Source organism: Akebia trifoliata, chromosome 6 (genome assembly GCF_017979445.1).
Source record: "Akebia trifoliata isolate Shusen 1 chromosome 6, ASM1797944v1, whole genome shotgun sequence".
In the NCBI taxonomy this organism is placed as follows: domain Eukaryota; kingdom Viridiplantae; phylum Streptophyta; class Magnoliopsida; order Ranunculales; family Lardizabalaceae; genus Akebia; species Akebia trifoliata.
In genome coordinates this window covers 5,575,644-5,593,135 of record NC_141380.1, presented here as the reverse complement: position 1 = coordinate 5,593,135, position 17,492 = coordinate 5,575,644, and the positions used below count along the sequence as shown (strand labels likewise).

At 35.3% G+C, this 17,492-nt stretch overlaps 2 protein-coding genes across 6 annotated transcripts; both read right to left on the bottom strand.

The window, feature by feature from the left end:
* Positions 1–4,252: 4,252 nt before the first annotated feature.
* LOC147399853 (small ribosomal subunit protein uS12) lies at positions 4,253–6,673 on the bottom strand. The gene is made up of 4 exons (XM_086445388.1): positions 6,513–6,673; positions 4,863–5,018; positions 4,639–4,765; positions 4,253–4,538 (listed from the first exon to the last, which is right to left on the bottom strand). The coding sequence occupies exons 1-4, from the start codon at positions 6,515–6,517 to the stop codon at positions 4,398–4,400; spliced, it is 429 nt and encodes a 142-aa protein (XP_086301514.1). The 5' UTR covers positions 6,518–6,673; the 3' UTR covers positions 4,253–4,397.
* A 1,502-nt stretch (positions 6,674–8,175) lies between these two features.
* On the bottom strand, positions 8,176–14,137 carry LOC147399852 (interactor of constitutive active ROPs 2, chloroplastic-like). 5 transcript variants are annotated; one of them, XM_086445385.1, is made up of 6 exons: positions 13,901–14,137; positions 13,429–13,487; positions 12,560–12,630; positions 11,340–11,517; positions 8,599–10,262; positions 8,176–8,527 (listed from the first exon to the last, which is right to left on the bottom strand). In XM_086445385.1, the coding sequence occupies exons 3-5, from the start codon at positions 12,577–12,579 to the stop codon at positions 8,619–8,621; spliced, it is 1,842 nt and encodes a 613-aa protein (XP_086301511.1). In that variant the 5' UTR covers positions 12,580–12,630; positions 13,429–13,487; positions 13,901–14,137; the 3' UTR covers positions 8,176–8,527; positions 8,599–8,618. The 5 variants fall into 5 exon arrangements, with proteins under 5 accessions (XP_086301511.1, XP_086301513.1, XP_086301510.1 ...); XM_086445387.1 differs by having other exon boundaries at positions 8,617–10,256; XM_086445384.1 differs by having other exon boundaries at positions 8,617–10,262; positions 13,429–13,562; positions 13,901–14,136.
* Between the last annotated feature and the right edge of the window lie 3,355 nt (positions 14,138–17,492).

The following is a 17,492-nucleotide window of genomic DNA, read 5'->3' as shown; positions in this document are numbered from 1 at the left end:
TACCCAAGCCCATTCAACTCAACCCAACACATTACCCAAACCCAAGCTTAACATCACAACCAATCACCCAATATCATCAAGGTATGACACATGTCATCACCCCATCTCACCTCCGTCATCCAACAACCAACTCTCATCACCTTTCTCTAAAAAATTAACTATCACATTACTTTTCTCTAAATATCATCTACCCACACTTACAACTTACACCCTCCCTAACCTATCCTATCCATTTTTTCAAATCAAACACTTACAACCTACACCCTCCTAACCTATTCTATCAATTCTCTCAAATCAAATACTTATAACTTACACCTCCCCCTAATCTACCCCCATCATTCCCTACAAAACCCATCTCTACAACCTAAACCTACACTACTTCTCTCAAATCAAACACTCATCATTTCCCATCAACTCATCTCAACCCTACATTTTCACCCATTTTGACACATGACATCATCTCCCTCACCCTCCCAAAATATCATCAACCACCCTCTTAAATCCTCCATTCTCTTAAACCAAACACCACTTAATCACCATCACCATCTTAAACACCCATCATCTCACCTCACTAAATACTCCACCCAAATGGGTTGGGTAAGATCCAAACCATTTGGGTCAAAACTCACCCATTTAACCTTCTTACACAAATATCCTTCAAACCCCATCAATTTACACATACCCCTCTCTTAAACCCCATACCATTCTATCACTTCTCATCATTTCACCCAATTCTACCTCTCAAAATAACTCCCAAATTCTATAAAAACCCCATCATTCTCAACTCTCAATCCCTAATGAAAAATTCAATATCTAACACCTAATGAAAAATTAAGGAAAATATCTCAAAAAACACAACTCATCTCAACTCAACCCTCAACTTTCTACTCTTATTCTACTCCCTAACCACCATCAACTCTCAACTCATCTCACAACCCTCAACTTTCAACTTTCTCTCAAACAAATCAAGAAAGGAAAAAGGAAGACTCATCAAGGGGTACATCTTTGAAGATCAAAGAAGATCAAGATTGGATCAAGGTGGGTTTGGACAAAAGAACGCCCCCCACCTTCCCTCTTCTACTCTCCCTTTATCTACACGTTTACACACACCACAACGGTTTGAATCATCAAAGGGCATCTTTTTTAATAAGAGTGCCCCAATGGTTTGAACCAATACCGAAAGTCCCTCATACTTGAGGGCACATATCGAAATTTCCAATATCTATCGTTTTTTTATTTCTTTTTTAAAAAGTTGGCCGAATCCGAGATTACCACGTACGGTGGATGGAGTAGGGTGCCTAACACCTTCCCTACTCCATAAATGGATGGACCATGTACCCTATCCATACGAGAATCATTAAATGTCAAAATGACATGTTTTTCAAAAAATACAACTTTGGGTGACCATTCATACCCATTTCCAAAAATGAATGGTGGTGACTTCAAAAATCCCCCAAAGTGAAGAGATGTTTCAAAGAGTTGAAAATCCCATGTCCACAATAATGATATTATTTTTTATGTTAACGCCGCACATTCAGTTGTACAAAAATTCAAAATTTATTTAAACAATCTTAATTAGAAAGAACTTGCAAGTTAAAGATTCCAAAAGAATGAGAGGAAGATTGAATGAAAGAACATTTTTTGTGCAATTGATCCTGAATTTTGGAATAAAGCTTTGATAATGATAATCAGGATCACTCCTACAAAATAAGACAGACCTCAGATTGAGATAGTTTAATTTGCTATTTTTACAACATAAAACCCTTATAATTGGGATGAACTAGTCACGTCTGGTCAAGCCAATCTAAAGAACACCTTGCATTTGTTTTACACAATAACAAAAAACTCCCTTTTTTATTTTTTTAAGAGTCTCGTTTAAAACATCTTTTTTAACTTCAACGATTAAAACAATTAAAAAAAAAACACGTTCTTATGTTTAAAACTCATTTTTTTACATTTAAAATGTGATTTTTTTTAACATTTTAAACACGTTTTTTAAAAAAAAATAATAAAACCCCATTTTTGTATGTCCATTATTTATTCCAATAGCCTTATAGTTGTTTGTGATTTGATTCATAAATGTTGTTTAACATGAAATCAAATGTTAATGTCTTGATGTAATGATTTTTTTTTTTTTTTTTTAACTTTTCAATAGTGGCTGAGTCTGCTCAAAAGATTAACTGATGGTTAAATTTTTTTTAGCATCATAGAATGCATGATTACATGTGGAAACATGTGATCATGCATAGGTATTCAATAGTATGCTTTTTCCTCAAAAATATATTAAAAACTTAGAATCAATGTCTAATGTATCATATATATATATATATATATAGGGAGCGGTTCGGCAGCCCTAAAGTTTGCCAAGTTTGGTGCCAAACATTTTTTGTAAATCACTTTTGATGGGGTTAGAAGTTTTGGAATAGGCTGATTTTTTGTGAGGATGATCTCTACGGTGAAGAGATCATCCTCACAAAAAATCAGCTCATTTTGAAACTTCTAACCCTAGTTTACAAGTTGAAGAATTGTGGATCGTCCAATTTTTGTAAATCACTTTTGATGGGGTTAGAAATTTTGGAATAGGCTGATTTTTGGTGAGGATGATCTCCTCATCATAGAGATCATCCTCACAAAAAATCAGCTCATTCCAAAGCTTCTAATCCGTATTTTGAAAAATGTTTGGCACCAAACTTGGCAAACTTTAGGGCTTCTGAACCGTCCCCATATATATATATATATGGGAGCGGTTCGGCAGCCCTAAAGTTTGCCAAGTTTGGTGCCAAACATTTTTTGTAAATCACTTTTGATGGGGTTAGAAGTTTTGGAATAGGCTGATTTTTTGTGAGGATGATCTTTACGGTGAAGAGATCATCCTCACAAAAAATCAGCTCATTTTAAAACTTCTAACCCTAATTTACAAGTTGAAGAATCGTGGACCGTCCAATTTTTGTAAATCACTTTTGCACCCTCACAAAAAATCAGCTCATTTTAAAACTTCTAACCCTAATTTACAAGTTGAAGAATCGTGGACCGTCCAATTTTTGTAAATCACTTTTGATGGGGTTAGAAGTTTTGGAATAGGCTGATTTTTGGTGAGGATGATCTCCTCATCATAGAGACCATCCTCACAAAAAATCAGCCCATTCCAAAGCTTCTAAGCCATATTTTGAAAAATGTTTGACACCAAACATTGCAAACTTTAGGGCTGCTGAACTGTCCCCTATATATATAATAAATTCTAAAATATATATTTTTCTTATTTATCGTTTCTTTCCCATTTTTATTTCCAAAGATTTGCCTTGCCATTTTAAACCCGTATTCCAACTTCGTCACTATGGCTTTAGGAAAGTAATGGAAATGAAAATTCATTTTGTTTTGAAGATCTCGAGTAGATTGCCTGGGCAGATAAATAGAGGCCATAATTGTAAGAAATGGCATGGCGCGAAGAAGAGTTTCCACAAAACCAAAATAATATTGGGCATCCGAGGCCACCTTTCAGATTGGGGACAGAATCAACAATGAAAGAAGCTGTACAAGAGGTAGAAGGCACACAGCATGAACGGTGGAGTTACTGAAGTTCACCTTGCCTTACTGACCTGTACAGGAACCCATATATCTATATGGAACGTTCAAGAGGCCACGTAAAGGTACCTCGGTGTGTTATTTCGTGGAGTGAGATGTGAAGTGTTAGTCCAAGCAATTAAGTATGGCGTATAAATCTATTACTGACTAGGGGTGTTAACAAATTATCGGGAACCAATTAATCAGATCAGTTTTGAACCAACTAGAGACCTGCTTAATTTTTGAGTCGGTTATGAGTAGTCATTTTAAGGACCCATTAAGAATGGGGTACTTGAGATCCACTACTCATCACCAATGGCATTATTTGGATCAATCACGCTTCTCTGGTCAGATTACTAAAATAAAACAAAGAAAAAGGGCACGTTGGCAACAGTACAAATCAAGAAATGCTGGAGATAAAAGGAAAGATTAATGCTGGAGTGACCTTAGGGGGGGAGGGAATCTTCACGTGGTGGCCCGTGCATGCCTGGAGATGCATTTTCTCCAAGATACAAGTAAAATGCATCTATGGACATGCACCATCAAGGTGCCCCTCGCTGAGGTCACACCAGCATGACTCAGAAAGGAAAAGATTAGCAAACTGCCATCTTTTTTTTCACAATTAGAGCAAAATCTAATGGGCATTTTTTCATGAAGAAAACATAACCATCAAAGGGTTTTTTGAAAATGGTTCTAACATCAAAAAAGGTTCCTAAGTCTCACATAATAACTGAAATATAGTTCACAAAAATAATTCCTCACTGAAGACTCGCAAGCATCCATGAATACAGCATAAAAAGTTGAAAGAACGAGAGGAGCGTAATTTCCCCACTAAACTAAGACCTTGGCTTCTCCTTCTTCTCTTTGAAGAGAGCTAGAAGGGACACTCCAGATACCTTCACAACCTTGAACCTGACTCCAGGAATATCTCCTACAGCATGGCCCTTACGTCCGAATCCAGCAATTAATACCTCATCCTGCACATTCCATAAATCATTCTCAGAGTTAACAATGGATGTTAGAATTTGGAATTTCCTAGTATTTGTTCAGTCTTTTAATATGCGAAAGACGACTTACATTCTCTTCTATGTAGTTTAAGCAACCATCGTTAGGTACAAATGCAGCTATCTTCTTCCCATTCTTAATTAACTGAACACGAGCACATTTTCGGATAGCAGAGTTAGGTTGCTTTGCCTCAATCCCTCTGTTAAAGATGGTCGACTAATTGTTATGCTTCGTGTTTTTAAAAAGAAAAATGGTTACAGAAAGAAAGGAAAAAATAGCATTTTTATCTATCTTACATCTTTTCAAGAACAATGCCTTTTGCATGCGAAGATCCTGCAAATGGCTTCTTCCATTCATTGCCAAGGTGAGATTTTTTGTATGACTTATCAGCCCACCTTTGCCTTCTGCGATGGGATTTCAGCTTTCGGCCGGCTCCCATTCCACGTGTCTTCCTGTATAGCAGTCACACTTATCATCAACTCATCCATACATTATAGAATAGTCATCAAGCTTTTAAATAAAGGGCAGAAAGTTTCTCTCCCTGACATGCTCCCAAAGTTTTATAGAAACTTAATGTACTCGTTTGCAACCCAAAAAGTCCTGCATGAGATCTCCAATGAGTATAAGGGCTTTCTTTCGACTCCTATCCCTATCATCGCCTCTCTGATCTTCTCTCTTCAATCTCTTTACAGAGGCCGATACAATCCTCATATTCTTCCCTCCTCTTCCTCTATACATTATTGCATGACCCATGACAAAAACACCCATACTCCTAACTTTAGAGTTGGGGGAAACTCGAAGCAAACCAAGACTGAGAGTATATATCCAGTTTCTGTTGGGAAGGTTGAAGCAAACCTCCCTCCCTACCTCTCTCTGTCTCCTGGTTTTTTTTTTTTTCCTCCTCACTTCCTCAGAAACCCATCATAGTCTGAAAATTCATCATCTTCAACCTTTGCCGAAATCGAACGACAAGGAAAACACTTGATTTTTCTTATAACCCCTCGATTTTTCTTTTAAAACCCACCAACTTCACCCTTTAGCCCTTGTTTTCAACAGGAAAAAAAAACCCCTAATTTTTTGAGGTTGTGAAACAGGTTGTTTGATCCGATTTGAAACGATCAAAATCAATTTCTTATTTAATAAAAAAGTTTGATTTTTTAGGTGATTTTGACTTGCTTTGATCAGAAAAACCCTCCGTTAGCCCCTATTTGCAAACCTTAATTTATTTCTCAAAATCAAATTTACAATTTTTACTGTAATTTATGATATTTTTTAATGAATCTTATGATGTTTTTAAATTTTCTTCGTAAATCAAGCACCAAAAAAATAAAAATTTGCAGGAATTTTTTGAACATGCTATACACCAAGCATTCGATCATGTAAAAGTAGAAAAACTCGGAAAACCCCAGAAATGCAAATCTTAACGTTTTACGGCCTTTTGCACAGTACCAAGCAGGACCCTCATCCTGACTACAAATCATTTTCAACCTCTCCAAGATCTACTCTGTATATATATATAGTCAATTTAACAACAAAAAAGAGAAAAAAAGTAACTTTTTGATAAAAAATATCAAGCACCCATACCATCCAGTTAATCAGGACCCGAACTACGAAGAAGTTCTAATCAGATGAAATTAGCACAATTGTTGCAATTATTTCTACCTACTTACGGTAATTAAATCGTTAAGCAATGTAGGTTTAAATTTATAAGAATATAAATCTACATCGGAACAGAGATAAAACAAAATTTTTTTTTATAGATAACAGAGGTAATATAATTAAGAACCCTAGAGTTGAATCTGCGAGCTCTAGAAGTAAACCAGATCTCACCCACTTAAAACCCTAGATCTTAATATATAGTAATGGCATCTCTAGAAGAAAATACAGGAATAATGGATTAAGATGCTGTTGGCATTAAAGATTAAAGAGAAAATTAAGGTTCTTACCCCATGGCGGCTGTTACGAGAGATTCCTCGAGTGCAACAACAAGGTTCAAGAGCTGCGAAGAAGACGAAGAAGCAGAAGCCGCGGAAAGAAAACCCTAAACCTAGTTCTTTTATTTTTTTTACCTGATATATTTAAATATTTTATAGATACTATATTGCCACACCAAATTTTACTAAGAGCACCCCATTCGTATGATACTAACGTAAGAGTACCAAATTTCACCCCTTTTTCCCATAAATCACGAAATTAAAACTTATAAATAATAAATAAATAAATAAAAAGTGGACAAATTGTTTTTTCATTAGTAAATTATTGAAAATTTACATTGGAACTCAGTAGGAACTTATGGATTGGGCGATTTTGTTACTGACTTACAAAATGAAGTTTTCTTTACTAGAAATTTTCGCTATCAAGATTTTCTAACAACTACTATATTAGGAATTGAGGTTTTCACAATCCTTACAAACTTATTTTATTAATTCTAAGGATATTGTTTCTTATATCACGAAAGCTTAATTGAACTTTATGTAAATTTAAAAATGAAGAAGAAGAAAAATGAGAAAGTTAGAGATACGACTGTGAGAGATGAACAAGATTCGATGAATGGAAAAAAAAAAAAAAAAGGTGTAAATAGTCTAGTCCCATTGGAATTAGCTCACACGTTGGGGTGTTATTGGTAAAAGTTAGTGTGGCAATAAAATCTCTAAATTTTTAGGAGTCCGAGAAAATTTTGATGTCAAACACTTGTATAAGATAATTATAAGAGGAGAAGAACCAGTGCCCAGTAGAAGGACACGTCACCAAAAATCATTAAGGTAAAGGTAATATGCTATGCTAAATCCATTACTATAAAAAGTTTGATGCATTCTTTTTAAAACTGCATTGTGGCACGCCTAATTGGATCCTATATAACCCAATAAATAGTGTTCATTCGTAGAATGAATTAGATTCAGCAATAGGTGTTAACAGATCCATTGCAGCCCAAATATACTCAGTATTTCCAAGGAAAAATATTTGTTCGAAATAAATAAATTATTTTTTAGTCTTGGTAGCAAATATTCACTAAATAATCTCTATTGGTTAGGGCTGTCAATGGATGGGATCAAACCAATGTGATCCAGGATTTGAATTTTAATAAGTATCCAATCTGATAGGGTGTCAATCCAATACATCAAACCACTTTGATCCCATCTGAATTCAATTGTTATTGAATCAGAGGGATGGATTCTAATATTGTGATCCCCAATAAGAATCCAATCCAATCCTATGCTCAGTTCATGGTTTGGGCCCACTCATGATATCAAGCATCTCGATGGTAGTCGATACCAAGACATATCAGACGAGTCATCTTTTCTCTTTTAAATCCTACAGAAGAAGCGATCTCTGTTGAGTTTAGTCCCACATCAGACACTCATCATCTAGTTTCTCTCCTTGATAAGCTCATGGGCCTCTCTAGTTTTGAGTTGGACCCCCAAACAGTGCCACATCGAATACTCATTGCCTTGTCTCTCCCTTAAAAGTTTTCTGTTCCACAAAGTGGATACAATGAAGAAAGAGACGCAATGGAGTTTCCCTTTAACAAGTATGAGGGGAAGAACCTAAGAGAAAAAATTGAATGAGAGAAGCAACTAAAATCATACCAGGAAATGAACTATATACATAGAAAGCAAAGTAGCACTGCAGATAATAACTCGAAAAAAAGGAAAATGTATCAGATATTACATGCGAGAAATATAATCTTTTGAGTCATGACCGGTGCCAAAATCATAATTCGAATTAACATGTACTACACCTGGATTACTTGTCTATTTAACATATAATCTACCTAATAGCAATATACGGCAACAGCAAATTGTTTCGTGCGCATATTCTCTTTGAATAAACATATTTATGATGTCTCCTCGACAGCAACAGAAAATGATAGAGAAGACCGCTCTATGTTACCTATATCAGGATGTGCCCAGAAACTCCTTCCGATACTGAATTTTTTGACTCGCCCAAGTTACTTGCAAACCTGACAGGAGAGACTCTAAATTGTTAAGTTTAACAAATAAAAGAAGAAAAAAATATGCAAATAATAATAACCTTCCTCACACATCATACATTTATTTCTGGCCCTTCTTCCACAGAACCCCAATCTTCTTCAACATGTTACTGTTTTTTTTCTTTGGAGATTCATCATCCATGTCTTCAGAGTAAGGTGAAATGTTCCCCGTACTACGATGATAGTGGTTGTCCAATGATCCTGACCTTTCCATTAACTTTCCATTACTCCCAACAGAGAGAACAGCTGCCGCTGCCTCCGCAGCCTTCCTCCACTGATCTGACTGCACTTTTATCCTCGTCAACTCTGCCTCCATTTCTGAATTTGCCGCTTGTGCTGCCTCAAGCTGCTCAGTCACCTGTGCTGCCCTCCTATTACTCTTATCTGACTCCTCTGTCACATGCCCAAGTTTCATCAGAGCTTCTCGCTCGGCAGCCCTTGCTGCTTCAGTCTCTTCATTCACTTTTCCACTCTCCATTTCTCGATTCTTGATTTCTAACTTGAGCATCTCGTTCTCCTCTAATATACTTTGCAGTTGCGTCTCCTTGTCCATTAAACTAGCCTTCAAATCTGCAACACCACCCGATAATTTCTTTAGCTCCATTTCCAATTCAGATTGGCTTTGGCTTGACTGATTCATCTCAATCTTCATATTCAACACTGCATTTTCCTCGGAAATTCCCTGCAATTCAGTCTCCTTATCCATCAGATTCCCTTTCAACTCTTCGATGTCAGCTTTAGTCTTTTTTAGTTCACTTTCCAGTTCGGCTTCCCTCACACTTGCCAAGGACTTTGTTTGTTCCATCAGTTCATAAGCAACATGAACTTGCATTGTGTTCCGAATCTGTTCTTCATGGTACCTAATCTCATTTGCTTCTAATGCAGACTTCAACTCTACAAGCTCAAACTCCATAGAATTAAGCTCCACTTTAAGTCGGTCTGCTTCCACAACATCTCCATTCTCGATTGAAGTATGAGGAGAACTCTTGCTGCTTGCATTAACAAGATCAGCTTGAAGTTTGCTAACCAGTTCTTCGAGTGATTTTACTTGCGCTCTCGACTGTTCTAACTCTAAAGATAGGAAACTATAGGCCTCCATGGTTTTAATCCCATCTGATCGAATTGTCTCCATAGTTATCTTGGCTGCTTCAAGTTGTTGTAGGGTGTCGCTAACCATTGCTTTGGCTTGGGCTTCTGATTCGTGGCAGTTACTGAGTTCAACTTTCAAGTTTTCTACAAGAGAACGAGTTTCATCCAATTCTAATTTCAAATTTTGGAACTCCATTTGTGCTGTTTCTGCATGATTGGTCTTGGCAGCCTCGGACTGAGCCGCAATTTCCAACTGTATCTTAAGCCTTTGGATTTCATTCGTGGCAGAAGCCAAAGCAGATGAGTCCACCGAGCTTTGATCTTGAACTGCTTCTAGCTCAGACTGCCATGCCTTGTACCGTTCTTGAGAGATCTTATGGAGTTCTTGGAGTCGGGCTTCCTCCGAAGCAGACAATTCGACAAACTGGCGTTGAGATTCTTCAAGCTGCGCCGTCAATGTTACAACCTGATTCTTAGCCTCTTCAGCTTCCTGTTGTGCGTGCTTCTTCCATGACTCAGATGACACCAGCTGGTCCTTCACTTTCTTCAAATCCTCATGTAGTTGGGAAATCTGAGATTCCAATTCAGATACTCTGCTTGGGCGCTTTTTCTGGAGCTTGCAAAAGAAAAAACAGATGATGGTTTAGTATTTTTCGCCAAGGATAATGATTTTCAGCAATCTCCAACTGTAGTTACAACTTTATATAACTTGCAAGGTTATTGTAATAGAAGTTAAAAACTGTAGTCATGAACAAAGTAAAAACAAAAAACGTGAAGGAAAATTAAAATGAGATGGAAGACAAACGAAAAATTAAAGTACAAGTCTTTGATAAGTACAATGAAATATCCAACTAACTAAATTAAACATTAATGGCATTAAAAAGTACAAAAATAAATATGATTGACATAGCTATTTGATATGACAGCGATGCCCACTCTTAAGATGGAATTTTTTGAAATTAGTTACTAACCAGCACAATAATTTTTATTTTTATTTTCTTTACAAGTAAACAAGCAAAATAATCAAAACAATGAAATTCACCAAATACAAGAAAAAAAGATAATTGATTATTTCCAGAAAGGCAAGAAAGGGAAAGAAAAATAAAAGATAAGGGTTAAGCATGAGGCAATCCTTTTATTATTCTCCTGTGCTAGGGCATAGCTTTGTCACTCAATGGAGCAATATTTATCTCAATATAAGTTGGCCAAATTGGGGGAGGGGGCACTGCTTAAGATTTCCTATATCAAAATCTTCAACCCCATTGAATGATCCTGACCATCCAACAGTATTCTATTAGGACGACTAGAAATGTAAAAGGAACTCAAGGCTAGAGAATATGCTACCTATTGGCATGCAAAAATATCCTGTCAAGCCCATTTTTGGTAAAGAAGATGAACAGAGTCCACAGGCAATGCAGTCGAGATGAAAAGTGTCTCTTCAAAGATTGAAAAAACTGATCAAATAAAAAAGAATTTGAACAAATTGTGCTGGGTTTCGAATTATTGTATGAGCAATACAGTACTCTCGTCAACCACTGAAACAAACATCGAGACATTACAAGATTAGACTCAACTCCTAACGCATTAGAGCTATCAACATCAAAAGCTTCCCAACATTTTACAAGTTTGGCAGAGTCCATTTATATTAATGAGCTTGCTTGAAGATACATGTGGTTTCATAATAATCAAGTACCTCAGTCACTGGGCTTCTGGGAGATCTTCGTTCGATGACTTTAGGGCTTTTATCTTTTGGTGTCCTGCTCGATGGATGTGAAGAAGACGATTCAGATTCTGAAACAGTTGTCTTGAGTTGGCGAGCAACTCGAGGTGTCACGGGTGATGTCCTTTGGGGCACTTCCAATGTCCCAGCTCTAATCCCAAAGAAAATAAAATTACAATCATTATAATGAAAACAGAAGGATAGATGACACAATCAACAATGCTACGTCACAAATATAGCAATCATCAAGAATTTATACAAAATCCCACCATCCCCTGATTACTTCAATGATAATCTAAGGTTACTCTGTGAAGACTGGCAGCGAATTGACCCACACATGTATATTTGGCAACATATATATTAACTCAGAAGTCAGAACATAAACAGAGTGAACAATCTCTAGGATAGAATGTACTCGCCAAAAATAAAAATCAGGTGATCTACCCCACATAACTCATAGCATGAGATCAGTTAATATTTGCTGATGAAAATTACTTTGTTGATTTTCTTTAGAACTAGGCCCACTGATCAGTGGCACACCAATTGAATCAACCAAATTGATGTTGCATATGTGGGCCACATGTAAAGGTATTGAGCAAAGACACCACAAATCTCAATTTTTCTCAACTTGAAGAACATTACAAGTGTCAGGACAACTCATCTGTAGCTCATAATTTACAAAGATGGGAAGAGACACAAGAAGTTCCACTATGGTCCCAACTAGGAATTTAGGTTCATTTTAAGCAGCCACTCGAGGCCAAATCAGGAGAGAAGACAAATAGCAAGAACCAAATAAATTACAATAGGGACTATTATCAGTAATATTTTTTTCAACTTTGGTTTGGCTTTGAAAAGTATAGCGACTAATTTGTACATTATATGCATACCCAAAGGTGAGAAAAAGGTAGATTAAAAGCAGAGAGATTCATAAAAATCAAAGAATACTAAATCAGATAAAACAAGGATTTTTTTTTTTATCGATAGATAAAACAAGGATTTAAAAACCCATATGGTTGGCTCGTAAAGAACTAGTATCAACCATAAAAGAACAACAAATCAAGTACAGCCCATTGATCCTAACCATTTCCTTCAATTCAAGAAGCAGTCCATAAGACCAAGCAACAACAAACCAAACAACACTTGTAAATAAAAAAATAATCTAAGAGAAAATACTAAGTAAAAGTAAAAGTCACCTTGCTTTTGGTGTCTGCATCTTTCACCTTTCACCTCCACTTATGTTATAACAAGGTTAAAAGGATGAATCCTAGCAAAAGAAAAAGTTAAAAATTTAATGGTGAAAAAAAGTAAAGGAAACAATCTCAAAACTCCATGACCCACAAAACCTGCAACAGTACAGAAAAATCACAAGAATCTGGTGCACTCGTACGTTAACAAATAAATGGTTGATAACAAACAACAGGCGCCCCTTACCAATACAAATTCAAAACATATCCTCCCTTCAAAGGAACTCCACAGAAACTACCTCCACTACCACTCAACCCCATCAAAAATCAAAAACCACTAAATAAAAAAGATTTGGTTGATAGTCTTTGAACGTTAGGTAGAAAGAATAAAACCCATCTTTTTCTATTTTTTACTCGTTCAGTATCTCTACAGTAAATCGAATTATTGCAACCACGAGGAGTCTCCACAGAGAAATAAATGATCGAGAAAATACCGAAAATACCCCGGACTTCAAATATTAATTTCTAGGCTTATCTCTTGATGATTTACTTCCTTATCGATTCACTGCACTTCTCATGAACCTCATCTACTTCCGGATTTCTCAAATGAGACAAAAACATGTAATTTTAGCAGTGGAGCTGAGTGCATTTTCGTAATTAGATCAACCTGAACGAAATAAGAGTGGTCTGTCTTCCACTCTAAATTTTCCTTCATTTTCTCCGTGAATATAGGACATGAACAGTGATTCCTAAGAATTAAAGAACTTTTTTTTTAACATTCTTCGTGAAGATCTCAAACTGATTTAATCTTCGTTAAGACTTCTACGCTCGAGAAACAAACACGGTTACACTAACAGCACGTCAGTGCAGATCGGTACCTTGAAATCCTTCAATCTTTGGAGTTCTTCACTGTTAAAATCGGATACAGTTCGCCGATCTGAAGCAGAGAAGAAGAAAATCAACGAATGATAAACAGATTATACGGCAGATGGAGCAAAAAGTTCAGCTTGAACTGCGAGCAATTGTTCAAAAACGGTAAGATTAACCGAAAAAATACAGAAAAAAAAAAAGAAGAGAACTTCCGAAAGAAATCCTTCAAAAAGACTACATCTCTCATCTCTTGAACACAAAAGCAAGCCGGCATTGTCGCTAAAACCAGAAATTTTAACAAAAAACAGTATTTTTCAGGAAAAAAAATCCAAAATAAGCATCATCGCAGCCAAAAAGAAAACTAAGCTCATTCAATCCTTCCATGCTTAGAACAAGAAAAAAAAAATCCATAAAAAAAAAAAAAAAAAACTCAACTGTGAACGATTTCAAAGAAACAGAGATTTAAATTCTGAATGTTACCTGCGAAGATCACCAGAAGAAGCTCTTCAGCTACTTGGATTCGGCTTTGGAAATAGTTCTAAAAACTCTAGAAACCATAGAGTTTGAGATGAAAAGAGGGTTTCTAGTAGATGTAACTTCTTCTTCTTCAACAACTCACCAACTCACGCAGTTCCCTAGGCCCTATCTCTCTTCGGTTTTCGTTGCGTGCGTTATACAGTATAGGTAGCTATAGATTGGTGACAAGTGAGAGAGAGAGACGTAAATGAGCAAATAATAATAATAATAATAAAGAGGAGGAGCGCAGGAGTTTGTCGTTTATGTCCTTGTCTCTGTGTTGGAGAGAGTGAATTAATTCAAAATGTTGCTTTGCGTCCATATTGGTTTTACTCAAATTTCATGGATAAGCTTTGTCTGGAAATAAATAACTATTTACATTTTTACACACCAAAACTAAGTTTGAGATTTGGGTGAAGGACTGAGATAAGGATGTAATCAGATAGTTACTATTGCACGCCAATGTTTACTAACGCCATACCAACTGTGTGTAATCCTTTGGTGAGTTACATAGAAATTAGTGTGGCATTAGCAAAAGTTGATGTGATAATAAAATAAATTAAAATAAAAAAAAATTTATAATTATTGTATTTTTAACCAGGTCTGAAAAGGGATAAAATTTGTATGATGAGGATTAGAGGTTAAGAAAATATAAAAATAATTAAGGGTTGATGTTTGTAGATTTCGAAACTCAAGGATTAAAAAAAATTTTGAAAAATCAATAAAACAAAGTTTATGAATTAATTTATTTAAAGGATTAAGGATTCTTGATGGCTATCTGATCTCTCACAAATACATAAAAAATAGTCATGCTGGAATAACATTGAAATGTACATCGTTGATGTGGAAGTGCACACATAACCAAAGATGCTTTTCAGTCGTATCTCAATGAAATGCATCTATGATTTCGTAGATATACCCACTTCAATAATGTGAGAATCAATGTACATTTCAATATTACTTCAACATTTTTTAATAAAAATTTGTAAAAAATGATAGAAAATAAGAAAAAAATTAAAGGAATATATATGTTATTGAATTACCCCAATGAATTCATTGCACCAACCATGTTGAATGTACTAACATTCAAACAATAACTATAATTTTATTTATTTCATTTATTTTTCAATAAATCCTAACACAACCTATATAAATAAATAAAATCAACCAAGAGTCTTAGTAAAATAAAAATAGTAAATAAATAACATATTTTTTCGTAACTTTTTCTCTTATAAATTTTCAATCATAATAAACTTAAATTTGAAAAATATCTCAAAATTATCAAACTACCCTTAAAATATAATTCTAAGACCATAGGCTAATAAAACACTAAAATAAATTCAAAAAATATTTTTAAAAAATTATTATAAAAAAAAAAAAAACTACTATTCAAGTTTTGAGATCCTCATCATAAGTACTATTTACAAATTATCCATTAAATTGAAATTACAATGTACCTATTTGAAAGTTAATATTTCCCTTTCTTTCTACCAGATTCAAATAATTTAACTTTGTTCTCTGTGCACCCACCTAAGAGCCTACTTAATCTTCTTCTTCTTCCTTTTCTCTCCCTCTTTATCTTTTTCTTCACCATCAGCCTCTGTCTCTTATTCATATGAGAGAATTTATGTGTAAATTTTTTGGCTTGATGCATCAATACTGAATTACTTTTGCAACGTTCAAAAAATACCTCCCATCCTATAAATAGAGATTCAATACTCGATATGAATGCAAAGATTTACATGATATTCGATAGTATATCATACTGGCTTGATGCCTCTGTCTCTTTTTCTACAATTACCTACAAAATTTATAATATTCGATAGTTACATACCAAATCAACTAAAAAGTGTTTGATTTGAACCTATTGGAAAAAAAAAGGGTAATTTTTTTTTAGACATTCATTCTAAAATTAATTGTCATTTAGAGATTTTAATAATGATTTTTTCTATCTTCCTTAGCGATTAGATGAAAAATACAAAATATTTTTAAAAATAATAAGATTACTTAAATAAAAACTCAAAAAACAATGTCCTTTGATTTAACTTCTCACAACTCAAAAAAAAAAAAATAATATATATATATATATATATATATATGGGTCACGTTCCCAAGACTCATATAGCGACTCACATCGCGACTCACGGTAGAGACCGTCCGATTAACGTTAGATCTGCGGTTGAGATCATTGTAACTTTACAAACAAATGTAAACAATAGAAATTTTTGAATTTGCAACTACCTCCCCGTAAACAAACAAAAACAAATCGATCTGAAATCAGATCTGAACTTCATCTTCTTCCTTCCTCTTCCTCTTCGACAGAAACAAAAACAAACGAACTCTTCTTCCTCGTTCCTCTGCAAAATCAAATGAACTCATCTTCCTCTCCTCTCTTATCTCTGTAGTAAACGAAGATGAAGACGGCAGCGACGACGACTTCCACAAATCTGCTCCTCTTCGACAAGTCTTCCTCATCGACGATTTGCGACGGCGATCTGGTCCATTTCGATGATTTGGGCGATTCATTTCTAAACGACTTCTTCCTGACTCTCTCTCCTCTCTCTCTCTCTCTCTCTCTCTCTCTCTCTCTCCCTCTCCCTAACTTGTTCCAAATAAACCCTAAATTCGATCTCTCTCAAAGGTAACCTTAATTAGTTTTTAAAATTTTTTTTTTTTTATTTCATGTTCTGCTGAGTTTTATGTATGGATTATGTACATGTTGGTGACACTCTCTGTTTTACAACCCGAATGCCACTTTTATTTGTTTAATCTGAAAATATCGTTCGAATGGCAGCCGCCTTGTTTGTGTTTTTATTATAAATGCCTGAAGATATTGATTGTGACGAATCATCGAAAACCCCATACGGTGTGGTTTCTTCGCGTCACTATTCTGTTGGTAAATAGTTGATTAGATTACACCATTGGGTGCTTCATATCCCTTCATTGGCTCAACAATTTGTGTCCCTTTCCAGGTTTTATTGACAAAAAATGTTGATGGGTTGAAGTTTGTGAAGGTAACCTTGCAAGTTTCTTATGCTACTGAGTGTCTGCATGCTAGTGATTCCCTCTATGACATTTAAGTTTAGATAACAGTAGGGAGAGAGAGATACTCTTCTCATGTTTGGGGTTTTTGTAGATAATGATAGAATAATGTAAGTCACTGTGAATGGAATTCCTAGTGTATCTTTTGCCTCCTTTCACCAAGTTATGTTCCCTAACTTGCATTATTTTTATTATTTCAGCGATTGCTACAGTTTTCACAATTTCTGAGATTCTAAAGATTAGTGGACTGGCTATTGAGAAGAGTAAGAAGTCCATTTCTCCTCATTCTAACCTTCATCATTTATAAGATATCCACTGCTAATTTAGGAATTGTATTAACTGATGTTTCCTGGGTTGGAACAGAGTTTTTGACATCCATAGTGGAGCCTTGACTTAGCATACATGTTATGTTCAATTGTGATAGTGATATGTTGACACTTCTAAGTGAAGAATTAGGCCATGATGAAACATGAAAAACTGAAAAAGATAAAGAAGTACGTGGAACATGATGAGG

What these genes read in the sequence shown, in the direction of transcription:
- LOC147399853 (XM_086445388.1), bottom strand. An exon ending in GGCATTGTTCTTGAAAAGAT is followed by an intron (nt 4,766 to 4,862) that starts GTAAGATAGATA and finishes CATCTTTAACAG; the next exon opens with AGGGATTGAGGCAAAGCAAC. An exon ending in TAAACTACATAGAAGAGAAT is followed by an intron (nt 4,539 to 4,638) that starts GTAAGTCGTCTT and finishes TGGAATGTGCAG; the next exon opens with GATGAGGTATTAATTGCTGG.
- LOC147399852 (XM_086445385.1), bottom strand. Translation starts at nt 12,579, where the DNA reads ATGCAGACACCAAAAGCAAG. An exon ending in ATGCAGACACCAAAAGCAAG is followed by an intron (nt 11,518 to 12,559) that starts GTGACTTTTACT and finishes CTTTGGGATTAG; the next exon opens with AGCTGGGACATTGGAAGTGC. An exon ending in CCAGAAGCCCAGTGACTGAG is followed by an intron (nt 10,263 to 11,339) that starts GTACTTGATTAT and finishes TTCTTTTGCAAG; the next exon opens with CTCCAGAAAAAGCGCCCAAG.